This window comes from Sorex araneus, chromosome 5 (genome assembly GCF_027595985.1).
Source record: "Sorex araneus isolate mSorAra2 chromosome 5, mSorAra2.pri, whole genome shotgun sequence".
NCBI classification, from domain to species: Eukaryota; Metazoa; Chordata; class Mammalia; order Eulipotyphla; family Soricidae; genus Sorex; species Sorex araneus.
Window position 1 is genome coordinate 109,309,222 of NC_073306.1, and position 17,576 is coordinate 109,326,797.

The 17,576-nt window shown below is 44.6% G+C and overlaps 1 protein-coding gene across 2 annotated transcripts in view; it reads left to right on the forward strand.

The window, feature by feature from the left end:
* The window catches only part of SUPV3L1 (Suv3 like RNA helicase), a 28,287-nt gene extending 12,022 nt beyond the window's left edge, over window positions 1-16,265 (forward strand). For both annotated transcript variants that reach the window (XM_004617113.2, XM_055140325.1), the window contains 9 exons: window positions 2,144-2,221; window positions 3,593-3,684; window positions 5,236-5,416; window positions 7,153-7,246; window positions 11,017-11,236; window positions 12,393-12,473; window positions 12,841-13,017; window positions 15,205-15,353; window positions 15,815-16,265. In XM_004617113.2, the coding sequence (XP_004617170.1) occupies window positions 2,144-2,221; window positions 3,593-3,684; window positions 5,236-5,416; window positions 7,153-7,246; window positions 11,017-11,236; window positions 12,393-12,473; window positions 12,841-13,017; window positions 15,205-15,353; window positions 15,815-16,223 (1,481 nt within the window). In that variant the 3' untranslated portion in view covers window positions 16,224-16,265. The remainder of the gene's footprint in view (window positions 1-2,143; window positions 2,222-3,592; window positions 3,685-5,235; window positions 5,417-7,152; window positions 7,247-11,016; window positions 11,237-12,392; window positions 12,474-12,840; window positions 13,018-15,204; window positions 15,354-15,814) is intronic.
* The last annotated feature ends 1,311 nt before the right edge of the window (window positions 16,266-17,576 follow it).

Below are 17,576 nucleotides of genomic sequence, written 5' to 3' on the forward strand. Positions count from 1 at the left end.
TGCTAGGAGCAGACACAGGCATGGGCTCAGCCCCAGGCTCCCGCTCTGGCCCTTCTAGAGCCTGCTCCCCTCTGGGGGTGGAGATTTTCTTTCAGCTGCTCCCTGGTTCAGTTCCTCCCAACTTTTAAACATTTTTTGCCTCACAGAAATACATGGTCTTATTGTATGTATTCAGAGGTTTATTTCATTGTCCTGTAAAGGGTTGGACCCTCCCAGCTTTTCCTCGGTTGGCTGGGAAGCCTGTCAGTCTCCTCAGGAGAATGTTTCTCAGGCCTTGGCCACTGGCTCATCCCCTGGTTCTGCCGGAGTCCTCCCTGCTCTTATGCCAACTGCTGTCTGCTGTTTGATGTTTGTTTCTCCCCTGTCTTGTTTTTTGTCACTGATGCTTGCTCCTTTCTGTTACTGTAGGTTGTGTGTTTTAAGACAATGGGTTTTGTAACTTGCTTTTTGTCTCTTGGGGGGAGCACATCTGGTGGTGCTGAGGCTACTGTGGCTCTGTGCTTACGATTTGGGGCCGGCAGCGGTTGGAAGACCATGCACTGGGAATCGAGCTTGGACCTCTCACATGCAGAGCGCTAGCCCTTTTGAGCTGTTCGGCCCTACTATTTGTTCTTTTTCTATACAAGATGGTTTTAGATCTAGTCTTAATATATATTTTATAGATTTGTTAGATGAGTTTCATTCATACTGTCCTGTAGTATTCCATTCAACTATATTTTATTTTTATTCCATTTAATTATATATATATATATATATATATATATATATATATATATATATATCTCAACACACTGTCATCCTGTTGCTCATCGATTTGTTTGAGCGGGCACCAGTAATGTCTCTCATTGTGAGACTTATTGTTACTGTTTTTGGCATATCCAATACACCGTGGGTAGATTGCCAGGCTCTGCCGTGATATAAACACACACATATACATATATATATAATTTTTAAATTTCCCTTTCCTTCTCTGCTCTGTTGTTGTGTGTTCACCAGTTGTGTTGCCACACTAGCTAAGGTGCTCTCCAGGTGTTGCATATACCTAGTGTCTGCATACTTTAGCTGCAGTGACCACACACACCTGTTTTTGGTGTGCTACAGCCCACACATTTTGTGGTAGTGTCAGGGATCCCAGACTTCAGTGTCAGTGTCAGGGCTTGGGACACATAAGAGGTGCTGGGAAAGACAAACACTTTCCCTGCTATACTGTCTCTCCAGCCCCAAGGCATCCTCCGCCTTAGCCCCTGTGCAGTATCTCTGGTCCTTTAAAGACATTTTAAAAAAAAAAATAGCTTTTCCTTTTACCATATAAGCAATTGTATCTATTACGGGAGATAAATTTTTTGTTAAAAAATGAATACATTATAAAATTCATGTGGCAGACCCTGGTAAATCAGACTGTGTCTTCTCCATGTTGCTCATCTGCGTATATAAGCAGGTGTTCTAAGGACAGAGCTGGCATGCAAGGAGCCACCCTCTGCATTCCCACTCTCTGTGCCTGACACCTTCTGGGGCCCTGCACTAGAGACGCTTCAGTTGCTGAGGCAGGGAGAGTCTCCTTGACTCCTGTGTCAATGTGGTGGTTCTCAGGCAGAGGCACCCGCTGCAGTGACAGAACATAGTACGAACGAAGCTGCACGGATTGCGAGGTTGTACAAACGGGAGTACAGACTTCTGAGCTAGACACCATGGCTTTGAGTTTCGTGTTCCTTGATATCTGGGGAGGCGGGTTTTGTGGGTGCTGGACTGGGTAGTTTTCAGGGCCACTGGGGCTATCCCTGGCAGTGCCAGGAGTGGACGCAGGCCCTCGCACCTGTGAGCCACATGAGCTGTGTCCCTGCTCACTCATTGACTATGCTGTATGTACGTGAACTGTGTCCCTGTATGAGTAACTCCCCTTGGTCTCAGTTTAGTGAGTAAAGTGAAGGGAGGAGACTGACTTCATAGCGAGTCCTCGTGAGTACTTCGAGGTCTAGAAGTACTCTAATTATGAAACATGTAGAACCCAGCGTGCCAGCAAAGAGGTGGTAATGATTTGCAGCAGTGATGATGGGTCTTGGCCCATGCAAGCTTGAATTTTGGTATTGGAATTTATTTCGGATACTGTTATTGTCAGTCAGACTGCTCGTACCTTTGTTTTCAGATGAAGTGGCCGTGATCGATGAAATCCAAATGATTAAAGATCCAGCCAGAGGATGGGCCTGGACCAGAGCACTTCTAGGTTGGTGGCTTTGATGTTGTCAAACCTGTGTTTTATCACATCTGCCCGGAGTTGCATTTATCCACTTGACATTGCCAGACAGAAACAACTACGTCTTTCCTGAAACAAATAAGAGTTGTCAATTAAGTATGACCTTTTGGTTTTAAAATATTGTAATGATTGGAAATGCATTTTTCTATGAGAAAGTTAGCATTACCTTATAATGAAGGCAAAAATATTCAGATCTCATAGTAGTTATGAAACTATCAGTGCTAAATGTGTTTTATGCCCACCTTTTATCTCATGCATATGGTATTTTACATCATTTTGTATCTTGCTTATCTTGCTTTTTTTTTCCAGCTTCATTGTTTCATAGACTTTTTTTCACATGGCATATAGTAATATGGTTGCATATTCTCCATTGAAGAGCTATTCTGTAATTTTTTCCCCATATAGCTAGACTTCTTTTCTGTTACTAAAAGTGCTATCGTAAAAAAAAAATCTTAGTAGCTATAATTTTTGTTACTTATTTTTTATCTAAGAGAGTCTCCTGGAAGAGAAAGTAGAGGATAAAGAGAGAGGAGAGAGAGGGGGCGGGAAGGAGAGAGCTAGTGAACAAGTGCGTGCAGTGCATGCTCTGTGCCGGTGGTCAGACTCAGGACCCTCCACCTTCTTTGCCCCTAAGTGGGCTTCTTTAGGATGGGAATGAATTTTTCTTCTGCTTCAGTTTGATGTGGATTTTTCACCAGTGTGGTGTGGAGCAGGTATTTTCATATTTAAAAAGAAATCTAGACTCTTTAATAAGGATTATGCATTGAGTCCTGGAAACGGTAGATGAGAGTGGAGCGACTGCGGGCTAAAAAGCTTGAAGATTGTTTTCCCCTTCGTCCACCGAGCTCTGGGCTGCCTCAGGGTTCTGTAGAGCTTAATTTGAAAGCCACAAGTATAGTTCAGGACTGTAGATTGTCAGGTTTTATTTCCAGCTGGCCCTACCCTCTAATAGGTTCAAAATCTTGGCTAATCAAAGGCCCTTAGATTTATAAATATGGGAATAATTTTTCCCAGTACAAGGTTGTTGTTTTGAGGTTTGAATCTCAGAGAATGTTTTGGAGAACATTTCCTAAAGCTGTAAGGCAGGGACCAGAGAGACAGTGCAGCAGGTCAGGCACTTGCCTTGCATGCGGCTGACCCAGGTTCGAACCTTGGTACCAGTTTTGCTCCTCTGAACACAGAGCCAGGAGTGAGCCCTGAGCACCACTGGGTGTGTGCACCCACCCTCTCAGGAAAAGCTGTAAAGCAATAGTTAAGCAAATATTAAGTATTTTTTCCATGTAAAAGTATTGCTTGATTTTAAAGTCTTCAGTAAGAATTCCGACTTTTTGTATTTGACAGGACTCTGTGCTGAAGAAGTCCATTTGTGTGGAGAATTTGCTGCTATAGACCTGGTCACTGAGCTTATGTATACAACTGGGGAGGAAGTGGAGGTAAAAGATGATGTGCTTTGTTCTCAAGGTTGCATTTAAATGACCTCATAGTACTGGGCAGTAGCTTCAGGGTGGGCCCAGAGAGTGGCAAAATCAGTACCTAACTACCTAACTAAAAATAAAGCTTCATTTCCTCTTAAACTTTTCTTCTTGTGACCCCTTTTCACCTGAGAAATTTTTACACAACCCAGGTTTATAGCTCTATTAAATAGGTATACAAATCAAACATTTACTGATTAAATTTACTTTAAAACACTTTTTTTTTTAAGTTGCTTGATCCCTTGTCTCACAGTTAAAGGAACTAGGAAGTAGACCATACGAAAGGCCAGCATCCTACCTGCTGTACTATTGCTCCAGCCTCTCTTATCTTTCCTTGACAAAATCTGTTTTTTTTTGTTTTTGTTTTTTGCATCACACCCATCGATGCTCAGGGGTTACTCGTGGCTCTCCACTTAGGAATTACTCCTGACAGTGCTGGGGGGACCATATGGGATGCCAGGGATAAAACCCAGGTCGGCTGCATGCAAGGCAAACACCCTACCTGCTATACTATCGATCCGACTCTGACAAAATCTGTTGGAGTCTGAGTAGATCTTTCTTTCTTTCTTTTTTTTTTTTTTGGGTCACACCTGGCAATTCACAGGGATCACTCCTGGCTCTTCACTCAGGAATTACTCCTGGCGGTGCTCAGGAGACCATATGGGATGCTGGGAATCGAACCCAGGTCGGCCACGTGCAAGGCAAACGCCCTACCCGCTGTGTTATCACTCCAGCGCCTGAGTAGATCTTTCTAGAAAGAAAAAATCAGGGATGTTAGAAGTTTCAGACTCAGCAAACATAAAGAACATTTATAGTTTTTAAAGTGTCCTAAATCATATATTGGTACCTTTGATATACACATCTGCATATATATAGTTATTAAATATGATTTGGATCCCACTCTCAAATTCTTATGTTTTGTCTACACTGGTGCTGCTCAGGGCTTTCTTCATTTTTTTTTTTTTGGGTCACACCTGGAGATGCACAGGGGTTACTCCTGGCTCTGCACTCAGGAATTACTCCTGGCGGTGCTCAGGGGACCATATGGGATGCTGGGAATCGAACCCGGGTCGGCCGCGTGCAAGGCAAACACCCAACCCGCTGTGCTATTGCTCCAGCCCCTCAGGGCTTTCTTCCGACTCTACTCTGTGCTCAGGGATCACTACTGGTGGTGCTCAGGGGAGCATAGGGGTGTCGGGGATCAAAACCCAGCACAACTGTGTGCAAGGCAAGTGCCCTACTAGCTATGCTATTGTTCTGGCCCCCTTTCTCATATTCTTCGGTAAGAAATTACTTGCTTCCTTACAATCCTACCTTTTGTTTTATCAGAGTTTTGTATAAACACATATCAAAATCAGTGTTTTTCTGTATTATGTTTATAGGATATTAGTAATTGTCCCATTTTGTAGCTGTTCTTGATTGTTTTAAAATTGTTCACCTAATTATTAATCACAAATTGGGTTATTTTATAATACCTGTATTGCAGACACATTGCTGATGCCTTCGTTTTAGGTTCGGAACTACAAGCGGCTTACTCCCATTTCTGTGCTGGATCACGCCCTGGAATCTCTAGACAATCTCCGGCCGGGGGACTGCATTGTCTGTTTCAGCAAGAATGATATTTACTCTGTGAGCCGACAGATTGAAATCCGGGGGCTGGACTCAGCTGTCATCTATGGCAGCCTCCCACCTGGTAATTAGCATTGGCTCTCCTCGGGATGGAGAGGGACTCTCTTATTTTTGCCATTTATCTTGAGATGGGTGTAGAGAACAGTAAAAGATTATGAGCTACGTTCTTTGATGTAGGTCAGATAAGTATCTTTTCTAGTGGTGCCTCCAGTTTATGAGGAAACAGAGATTTTAGTCACATGTAGCTCTTGTTATTTTCTATCATTTGATTACTTTTGAGAAGTTGGGCTTAGAATTCTCTTACAGAAGAGTTATTAAAATATGAACTTTGGTAATATTCCTCAAGTTGTATTCCAGAAATCTGTTAACAAGTCCTCAGAAATGATAAGGCCAGTGTGGTGGCAATTGTGTCACTGTGTGAGGGGAGTTTTTTAAAGGAGTGGGAAAGGGTATGCAGTTCTTTGAGGTTATAAAGAAATAAGTTTGAAGCAGTGAGAGTTTGGTGTGTTGTGGAAAACTAAAGCATGCCAAGGGGCATGTGCACTCGCGGGCTCTCCAGGCAGCTCTGTCTCACCGCCCGCATTCAGTGCTCTGGAACCACTGTGTATGGGCTGGATCAGGACGGTTGGTGGTCAAGGACACGTGAAGGAAGAACGAGGACCAAGCTGGTTGCTGATTAGTTACCATTTATTCAATCTTCCATCTTTCTCATCTCCCGCACTTGCACTCCCAGCTCCGTCCTCTCTCTGGATCTGCTGTAGCCCTTCCTGACTCTTAAGGTGTTTTTCTCCTTTCCTTAGTCCAAGCACTCATTAATATCTTAAATACTAGTTATTTTTGGATGGACTTAGCAAGAGATACAATGAGGCTTGCAAGGCAGCTCTCCTGGCAACATCTTGCCACAGGCTCAGACCACAGCACTCAGGCCGGATTAATCATTCCTAACCCTAGCAGGGTCCAAATCTAGTATCACTGTTTGGATCATGACAGCATTTGCCCATGATCAAGCTTTTAACTCATAGTTAAGCATTAGGCACTTTGGCCAGGCCCATCTCGATGCCAGGGTAGCACACAACTCACCGCTTGCCCTGGGTCCATCTCGTCCCTCGGCGGGACCCTGCTTTTAGGGGTGCTAGGAAGTAAGGGCAGCTGAGACTTAGGTCTAGAGAACAGATGCCCAGGAGGAAAATATCACGTAGAGTCAAATGACTCCCAGGTTACGAAAGCATGGCATTTGCTAAGTCTTCCTGTGCCCATACAAAAAGGACATGGTTCTGAATAAACTATGCAAAGGACTCAAGGAGAAGAGAAAAACAATATTTACAAGTCAACAGAACACTAAGAAAGAAGTTACAAATAAACACAGAGGAATGGGAGCACTGTGACGGGAGTAACCCAATAAACCTAAACTACCTGAGGCTATGTAATCCTACATGTGTGGCTTTTTTTTTTCTTTCTTTTTCACGGGGCCTCCCAGAAATGCTCAGGCTGATGGTGGGGATGGGCTCTAGGCTATAATCTGGTGTAAAGGCTTGTCATCCTGATGCTCAGGCCCAGAGGTTCTGGGGGCACTAAGATCACACACACAGCAGTTAGTTCTTGGAGTACTTGGGGTAGAGAAGGACACAGAGCTTACGATACAGTCCACCCTGGACTCAGCTTACCAGCATGCCCCTTTGACTTAGCTCCCCATGCCACAGTAAGAGGTGAGGATTTCCAGTTTATCTTGGCACTTAGTAAAATATATGATTTAGCAGAAGATTGAGTGTGCTGATTTAACATGAACTCTTCTTACTTTAGGGACCAAACTTGCTCAAGCAAAAAAGTTCAATGATCCCGATGATCCATGCAAAATTTTGGTTGCCACAGATGCGATTGGCATGGGACTGAATTTGTAAGTAATTGACTTTTATTTTAATTATTAAATTTTTTTTAAATTTTATAATTTAGTTCACAATATTTGATCACATTTAATATTCAAACACCCTTCCCACCACCAAATTCGGGGATGTTTCCATGCCAAGCCCCAATCCTTGACCCAAAACACAACCAAAATGATATATTTCATATTGTCTCTTATGAAGAACTGCTGAACATGCTTACAAAAAATTGTTTATATAGGAAACAGTGTGAAGATTGTTCTATTTTGGCTGGAGACATTAAGACATTCTATAGGATATTACTAACATGTTGTTAAAGTTTGGGTGATGTGAGCTTTGGTATATATATCTGAAAATACGTATATATGCATATATATATATATATATATATATATATATATATATGGGCTGGAGTGATAGCACAGTGGGTAGGGCGTTTGCCTTGCACACAGCCGACCCAGGTTTGATTCCTCCGCCCCTCTTGGAGAGCTCGACAAGCTACAGAGAGTATCTAGTCCACATAGCAGAGCCTGGCAAGGTACATGTGGCATATTCAATATGCCAAAAATAGTAACAACAAGTCTCACAATGGAGACGTTAACTGGTGCCCGAGCAAATCGATGACCAATGGGATGACAATGACAGTGACAATGACATTTGCTGTAAAAAACATCTGGGGGGAGGGCCTCGGGGAGAGCACCAGCGGCTCTCCTATCGGCTGCCTGTGTTCAGGGGATCGGTCCCAGGGCGCTCGCCCAGGCCATGGGGCAGACGAAAGAGGAACCGAGGGCCAAGCCAGTTGATTGATTAGTTGCTGTTTATTCCTTTCTCTCCTCGAGCCTGTTCCTATCTCTGAGCTCCCCATTTCCCCTTCGTCTCTCTCCCCAGCACTCTTCCTCCCTGACTCCTCACTCCTCATCCCAGCTCTCTTGATTCTGCTCCTTTTTCACTAGTCTCTCCCCCTTTACTTGTCTCTCTGGGCCCTAGTCATACCCAGCAAAATCAACATAAGAAAGCCCTTCCTGAGGGCTTCAAAGGAAACACCACCTAGAGTTATTCCCCTCCTCCTAGCATCTTAATTAACATCTCAATATTAGTTATTTCTATCTGGACACTGTAAGAGATACATTGAGGCTTATAGGGCAGCTCTCCAGGGAATGTCTTGCCACAGACTCAAACTACAGCATTCAGGCCAGATTAATCATTTCGAACCCTAGCAGGGTCCGAATCTAATTATTACTTTTTGGATCATGACAGCATTTGTCCATGACCAAGCTCTTAACTTATAGCTAAGCATTAGGCACTTTGTCCAGGCCCATCTTGATGCCCGGGTAGCACATAGCTCACCGCTTGCCCTGGGTCCCTCTCGTCCCTCTTGGGGACCCTGTCTTTGGGGGTGCTAGGAAGTAAGGACAGCTGAGGTTTAGGTTGAGAGAACAGATGCCCAGGAGGAAAATACCATGTAGAGTCAAATGACTCCCAGGTTACAAAGCATAGCATTTACTACTATCTTCCTGTGCCCATACAAAAGGACATGGCTCTGAATAAACTATGCAAAGGACTCAAGGAGAAGAGAGAAACAATATTTACAAGTCAACAGAGCATAAAGAAAGAAGTTACAAATAAACACAGAGGAAAGGGAGCGCTGTGATGGGAGTAACCCAGATAAACCTAAAGTACCTGAGGCTATGTTATCCTACATCTCCCTCTATGATTTGTTGCCAACTATCTGAACCCCATCAAATGTGGTGTGGTAATTTTGGAGAATGGGTAGGGAGTGTTTCATGATGTGTCGAGGCCCCACGGTCCAGGAATATATTTACTCATGTGTGAGGCTTGGCCCGAGCATGTGGGAAGCGGCCTTGAGCATGGCAGCAGCTGGGTTGTGGAGTTTTTTGGCTGCTGGAACTGGGTCCCTTGTTGGGACAGAGAGGGCTCTCACCCACCCCCCTCTGGGGCTCCCCGGTTGAAACACCCTGGCTCGGAGTCTGGTGGCATGGTTACGGGGGCCTTGTGTTAATGCTCCCTTTCGGGAGAAGCAGCTATGGGATCTGGTGGTGGCCGATGATGAGATTATCTGGCACCTGCAGGAGGTGGCTTGTGGGCATGACCCCTGGTTCTCCGGAGACTCATAATTGGCTTTAGTAATCATGAATATTTACATTTGCAGACTAGATGGCAAACTAAAAACTAAATTATTTATTTTGTTGCAATGCTGGGCATCAAACCCTGGATTTTATGTATACAAGCAAGTGTTCTGACATTGAGCTACATCTTTGGTCCTTCGCTCTGGTGGGGGATGGAACGGGGACTAGCTCAGGGAGCCAGTGTGTATGCTTTGCATGTGGGAGGTCTGGACTCAGTCTTTGTGTGGTCCCCGAAATGCACTGGGAGTGACCCCTGAGAACTGCTGGTGTGGACCCAAAAAATATCTCTCTTTGTGGTTGGCACTCGAATGACTGTGCTCTGATTAGATGGGGGTATGGTGTAGATGGCCGTTTTTTCTTGCCTTTATTCCCTCTTGTCGCGTAGCCCTAGAGCTTTCGGACATTGCTGTCCACCACTGCTCACTTTTCTGTAGCTTCAGTCTCTCAGTCCCCAGGTGCATGTGTCATGTGGGGCTTTTTTTTTTTTTTAATTAAGTCACCGTGTATTGTAGAGTCATTCATGATTGGGTTTCAGGCATTTAAGTTCCAATACCAAACCCTTCCCCGCACCAGCTACCCCAGTTTCCCTCCCACCCAGCCCGCCTCCATGGCAGGCACTTCTCCCCCCTCCCGCCTTTTTTCCTTCAGACACTGGTTTACAGTACTGTTACTGAGATGATTTCATGCACACAGCTTCACCCGCTTCCAGTACATGCCCTTCCTCCAGAGATGGCTTCCTCCTGTCGTAGTGTCCTGTTCCCCTCCTGTCCTGTACCTCTCTTCTGCCCTGCCCCCAGCCATGGGCAACTGTCCTACCAGAGACCAGTTTTCATGGTCTTCCTTTCTGTTGCCTGCAGGCCTTTGTTATTCCCATACTGTTCCTTGAGATCTGCGTGTGAGACAGATCACTCTGTCTGTTCTTCTCTCTCTCTGATTGACTTCCCTCTCCAGACCCACCCATGTGGCAGCAAATTGCATGACTTCATCTTTTGTTATTGTTACTAACATTATTTTTAGAGCTTACAGTATTAAGCTTAAACTATGAAATGAAAACAACTGAGCCTATGTGGGCCAAAGAACTGTTCAGAGCCAATAATAGCAAGCAGCTAATTTTTTTATAATTCATATGTTAATTTCCCTTTACTTGGTTAATCTTTAGTAGCCAGTTTTTAAAGACAGTATTAGAATACCCTGTGGATTATTTGTAAAAAGTATCAGTTTTCTTTATTGTCATTAATGTAGCTACAGTAACATCTAATTAGTTATGACTATCACATAGCTAGTTAACATATAGATATGTTGATATACTCTATATACTCTATATACATATACTCTACCCATTGATAGAGTATAGTTTGAGTTTTAGTAGATATACATGGTTGTTAAAAAAACTGCTATTTGAACTCAACTATGAATAACTATGTAAATCATGGTGCCTTATTATTTAATAAAGAAATACTACTTACACTTAAAGGGAAGAAAAGAAAATTATCACAACGCCTTTCTTTTATTTTGTAAACAGTGGGCAAGATTGCAGTTGATCTACACTAGAATTAGAGTGAGCATTTCTGCAGTGGCCACACACTGGAGGGCTTTTCAAACAGCAGTCTGTGAAATCACTCTTATTTCTATTTCAGAAGCATACGAAGAATTATATTTTACTCCCTTATAAAGCCCAGTATCAATGAAAAGGGAGAAAAAGAACTCGAGCCCATCACTACCTCCCAGGCTTTGCAGATTGCTGGCAGAGCTGGTCGATTCAGCTCAAAATACAAGGAAGGAGAGGTGACAACAATGAACCGGGAAGACCTCAGTTTGTTGAAGGAAATTATGAATAGGCCAGTGGATCCTATAAAGGTAAGGGGGAAAGTGTTAATTGTGCCTTACCTGTGGAGAACAGTCATGACCCCCTTTGCACACTCTTGACTTGGTACCTGGAAATAGAAAAACTCGTGCCCTGAAAATCATGTCAAGTAGATCACAGAGACTCCTTGGTCGGGGGGGAATGATATGCAAGTCCATAATCCTTTCCTTCGTCCTGACATCCGCCGAAGGGCGGGTTAGAGCACAGTTGCTTCAGGGGGGCCCAGAATTGTCAGCAGCCTGAAGAATGCCCAGGTACTCCAGTGAAAAGTTCTTGAGTACCGGGTAGAACTTGCTCTATGCGACCAACTTTGAGCCTGTAAGGGTAAAGTTAAATTTTGATTAGTAGAGTTCATGAATGAGAAGTGTACATATTTTATCCAAACTAGCTGCTACAGTTTAAAGTTGCCTGGACAATCCATTTAACATGTTGTGATGCCAGGTAAAGGAGAATATAAATCAGATCGTTTAAGGAAAACTTCCTGGGAGAAATTTGGCTAGAATTGTTTTTGTTGCTTTTGCTTATAATCCAGTTGATAAGGGCACACTCCCATTTCCTTCCTTCTTGGATCTGTGCCCCCACACTCCCCCGCACCCCACCCTTTTCATTCTCCTTTTCTCTTTTTCTTGTTTATGCTTATTTGTGAACATTTCTTATAATATATAGTTAAATAAATAATTGACCTCCAGTTTAAATATTTTGGTTTTGATTTTGGGGCCCACAGACAGCGGTGCTCAGGGCTTACTCCCGGCTTTGTACTCTCAGCAGCCTGAAGAATTGATCACTCCTGAGGCATCGGGGTTGAGCCCAGGGCATTGCAGCCAGCTAAACTGTTGCTCTGGTCCCAGGCATTTTTTTACTGTTTTTCTCAGGAAAGTATATTTAGACACACTACCAGACGATCGCAGATTTTAAAGCTAAAATATAAATGAAAGTGGTTTTCAATGAATATAATCTGATTTTACCAAATCATTGATTGTCCTAATAAGTGGCAAAATGATGTTTTTCTCTGTTTCCCTTTTTTTTTTTTGTCATATGACTCATTTAATAAGGGTTTGGCTTGAGCATAAGATTTTATCTTGAAATAATGTAGGAAAACTTGCCATTTTTAAAAATAAAAGTTCATGCTTGCTTTTTCTTTTATTGAAGGCAGCTGGTCTCCATCCAACTGCTGAACAGATTGAGATGTTTGCCTACCATCTCCCTGATACGACGCTTTCCAATCTCATTGTAAGTAGAAACTTGCCTTCAAATCTCTTTGCTAAAAATATTGATATGTCAGTTATTGGTTACCCTTGTGGGCAGAAGTGGATCGTGTGTTTTTTAAAGTCTGTTTAGTAGAGTTACTATTTTGAAATTTATCTGGAAAGGGAAAACTTTCAAAATCACCTGGGCCTTTAGCGCTAAAGAATTTTCTTTATTAGTATTTCAGGTTCGGAAGTCTGGGAAAAATCTCTTGGCTTGAGGAAACTAAATAAATCCAGCCTTTTTAGGAACCTATTACGGAGTAGAGAGATTTCCGCTTATTAGATTTTAAGTACTCTATTCGTGCTTCAGCAGGCAACCCAGTAATTTCAATACATCTTTCTCTCCCCAGGATATTTTTGTAGACTTCTCACAAGTTGATGGGCAGTATTTTGTTTGCAACATGGATGATTTTAAATTTTCTGCAGAGTTGATCCAGCACATCCCACTGAGCCTCCGGGTGAGGTATGTCTTCTGCACCGCCCCCATCAACAAGAAGCAGCCTTTCGTCTGCTCCTCCTTGTTACAGGTGAGACTGTCTGTGTGCTGTTTCCACCTTTTTTCTCTCAGTGCACTGGCGCTGGGTGGCGCTTGGTGATTCAAAATAAGGCAACCTGAGAACACCCTTTAGCAAGAGATAAAATGTAGGAATGTAAACACGAAATGCTTCTTTTGTGAAAGTACTAAAACAAAAGTAATTAAATGATTTTTTTTTTGAGGGAAAGAGGGTCTTTGCCTAATGTTACACCTTTTCCTCATAATTATTTTGGAATAGAGGAGGTTAGTATTCATGTAATAGAATTTATTTTTCTGTTTTTGTCTTTGGGTCACACTCAAAGATGCTCAGGGCTTCCTCCTGGCTCTGCACTCAGTGATCACTCCTGGCTGGGGCTTTGGGGACCATTTGGGATTTGGGGAATAGAACAGAAGGGCCACGTGCAAGGCAAGTGCCCTCCCCGTTGTCCTGTTGCTCCGGCCCCAGCGTTTCGTTTTCTCCAGTAAGTCACTAGGCTAGGGCCTGCTCTGTTGTGTGGGTCTGTGCCAGGGTTCCAGCCCCTTGTGTGGTTTTTTGTTTGTTGGCTTTGGTTTTGGGGCCATACTTGCCTGTGCCTCGGGGCTTATTCTCCTTGCTCAGGGCTCACTCCTGGTGGGGACTGGGGGACTGACCATGTGTGGCGCCAGGGCTTGAATCTGGCTTGCCTGATGCAAGACGAGCACCTTACCAGCTGTGCTCTCTCTAGCCCCAGCCCAGCCCCTTTTCTTTGAATTCAGTTGGGTAATGTTACAAGTCTCTCATTCCAAGGAACTCTGGATTCGCCAAATAGGGGACAGAGAGGGGCAGTGGAGGAGCCCTCCACACCACACCCAGCAGAAAGGCTGGCTCTGCCTGCCTCACTATTGTTCCCTTGCCCTCTCTTCACAGACTCAAGCCTTCTGCATGCTACTTCTGTTCTTTTCAGATCTACTTCTAAATGTATCATAAATACTTTCTCTTTGCACAGAATTTTTAATTTCGTGTAAATGCATTTATTGACTAAGACACAAAGTCAAGCTTCCCCCAACCCTCCCTCCCTTTAACCCAGATCCGAATAACAAGAGTGGTAAATATTCTTAGGGTGACACCCCCTCTCCCCAGTTCTCTCCAGAGAAGCCTGCTTTACACCACAGATGCACGGGGCAGGCTCGGGCGAAGACAGACACACTCAGGCAATCTCTGACCAGCAGAAGAGTTCTTGGGGCGGCAGGGGGGTTCCTGTGCCCATTGTGTGACACCAGCTGCCATCAAAATCAGAAAGACAGACTGAGGCAGAGGAGGAGGGGCGTGCAGGGCAATCTCCACTGCCCCCCAATTCAGCCAAGCTTGAAATGTGCCAGACAGGAAGCTGCCGTGGAGACGACAGGGTCAGTCTCTTCAGGAGAGTCCTTTTCTGAGTGGATCCCTCCCTGACGACTGGGGGCCGAAACTGGAGGCAGACCCCTATGGTGCACGAACTCCTGAACGGCTCCATCAGAGGAGGAGCAGGAAAGAATTGCAGAATGAAAACATCACAGATAGATTAAATTAGACTCTCACTTCTGGTCTCAGCCCACACCCCTAACAACTGTCTCGGGGTACGTGTCCTTGCACATCTTTTCTTTTTGCATTTGCCTGCCGACCTATCCACGTAGAAATTCTAATCTTGTTGTCAGAGTTTGTTTTCTCATACAAGTTAGAATGGGGGCCAGAGAGATAGTACAGTGGGTAGGGCGCTTGCCTTGCACGTAGCATGATCCCTGCCACCCCATTTACCCCCTGAGCCTACCAGGAGTGACCCTTGAGTGCAGAGCCATGAGTAGTTCTTATGCTGGTTTTGGGAAAAGAAGGAAATTATTTCCTTTCTTAGGTGACTTTATAAATTGTTGAATGTACTTAAAAGTGTAGAAAAATGTAAAGGAGCTGGAGTGCTAGTAGGGAGTTTGCCTTGCACGTAGCTGACCCAGGGTTCAACCCCTGGTATCCCATTTGCTCCCCCGAGCACTGCCAGAAATAATTCCTAAATGTAGAGCCAGAAGTAACCCCTGAACATTGCTGAGTGTGGCCCAAAAAGCCACAAAAAAATAAGTAAAAATGAAGGAGACTCGACTCCTTGTTGAGATACAACCACAGCTAATATTTTGTTGTGTCCCCCCTGCTCCTGTCTCCTTCTAACAAACACTTTTCTTCTGTTTCTTTCAGTTTGCCAGGCAGTTTAGCAGGAATGAGCCCCTGACCTTTGCCTGGTTACGCCGATATATAAAATGGCCATTGCTCCCACCCAAGAATATCAAAGACCTCATGGATCTGGAAGCCATTCACGACGTGCTGGATCTTTACCTGTGGCTCAGGTACAGGCTCCCTTGATGCACTCTGGCTTTCTGAGTCAAAGGGCACACCCAGTGGTCTTCTGTTCTTCATGTTAGATACCTCTTCCCAGAGAGCGCTCTCTTCGTGTTCATTGTCAAAACAGTTGAGCGTGGTTTATACCCTTCCAGAAATGACCACCCAGGGGCTCCCTAGAAATGCAGTAGCTGACTCTCCCAGACATAGTCAAGTCCCATGTTTTAACAAGCGCCCAGGAGTTTGTTTCATTAAGAGGTGCCGCGAGAGGTTGGTGACTCTCAGAGGAGGGCCACTCGGGTCAGCAGGGCAACCAGCCTTGCAGCGACACATTCCTTTGGTGAGGTGGGGCAGGAAGAAAGGTAGGGCCAAGGCCTGCGTAGAGTCCGCCAAAGCCCACCCTGGAGCGAGTCGGTATCGGGCTGTGGCCCGAGGTGTGACAAGACCTGTCGCTATGTCTTCTTGCCAGCTACCGCTTTATCGACATGTTCCCAGATGCCAGCCTGATCCGGGAGCTGCAGAGAGAGCTGGACGGGATCATCCAAGAAGGTGTGCACAACATCACCAAACTCATCAAGACCTCAGAGTCGCGCAAGCTCTTGAACCTGCAGAATGTGCCAGCAGAGAGCCAGGCCCGTCTGTCAGGAGCACTGAGGGGCCAAGCTCGAAGGCTGCGGGTCCCCAAAACTGGAGGGAGGAAAGCTGCCGAGACCCAGGGCGCGGAGGCTGGGGAGAAGTCGCTGGCTTCCAGGCTGGTGCAGCAGGGCCTCCTGACAGCCGACATGCTGAGGCAGCTGGAGAGAGAGTGGCAGACGCAGCAGACCGAGGCCTACCCAAAAGGCGTGCGGCGGAAGAAGAAGGAACCCGATTCAGATTAGTTTTATCTTATTTATTTTTGGAAATAAAACTGTTTAAAAATCCTTCTCCCCCCCTGCACATGCACTTACTGCCTGCTCACTGTGACTCTCTCTTGCTTTCTCTCTTGTGGGTTGTTTTCTTTTTTCCCCAGACAGAAATCACTCTTAAAAGATAAAACATTTTAAACGTACACAGAGTTGTAGAGGTTCTGTTTGCAGCTTCCTCGAATGCTGTTTTTCAAAGAGTGCAGAGACGATGCCTTGAAAGGATCTGCGCCCAGGAGTCCCATCAGCCTGGTAAGCTGTTTTGCCATTTTCCTCCACCATTGCATGACCCGGAAGGAATTTCTGTGTCCATGTCCCCGCATGCCAGAATCTATTCTGAGTGTTGGAAATACACAGCAAGTAAGGCAGAGAATGTCTGTCCTACTCTCCCGGAAATTCTAGTTTACTATGGAGCAAATGGGAAGAAGCAAACATGGTCAGCTCCGGAGGGCAGAGGTTGTTGTCAATTTATTCACGGAGAGAGTGCCTGAAATTGGTAGAAGCACAGCCAGTTTTGTGAAATGAATGGATTTTATTTCAGCCATAAATGCTAAGAAGTGAAATAGGGAAGAGAGTAACAAATAGCACTGGGCTCTTCTAGATGGTGTGAGTGGCCTTAGGTCCAGAGACCAGGTGACTGTAGAGTTGTCCCTGTTTATCCAGCAAAGCCGTCAGTCCTGGGTGAAAACAGCTAAAAGAAGCATAAGGGTATATAACCTTTGGAGTTAGAGTTCTACCACGACAGTGACCTTGCTCTCTGGAGAGTGTTCTCTGCATCTGAAGATGGACAATAAGTCCTGTTTAGGATTATTCAGGAGGTTAAATTGATGAGGTTAAATATAACTTAGGGCCTGGTACACAGGAAGTATTTTTATAAATGAACCTGAAGAGGAATATGATATGAATATTTTTGTTTGTTTTTCAGCCATACCTGGCAGTTCTTGTGGCTTTGCATTCTTGGCGGGGTCTGGGGGACCACATGGGTGCCAGGGATCAAACCTAGGTTGGTCACATGCAAGGCAAACATCCTATGTGCTCTATTAATCGCTCAGTTCCCGTGATTTGAACTCTTAAGGTGATTCTGAGAATTGAGCTAATATTTTGAGCAATTTCTAAATTGAAGGTGATTTTAGACTGAGGATTAAACCTGAGTTGAGGTTTCCTAGCCAGTCATCACTTTCTGGCATCTACTTTTGTAGTTCAGAGTTCAGGTGACATTTCATTTAATTGAGATGATAATCTTCATTCTCGTAACCTTTGCCTTCCTGGGAGCAAAGGCACACAGGTGGCATTAACTTCCCGGTCTCCTGCTTATGCGTGAGCCAGTGA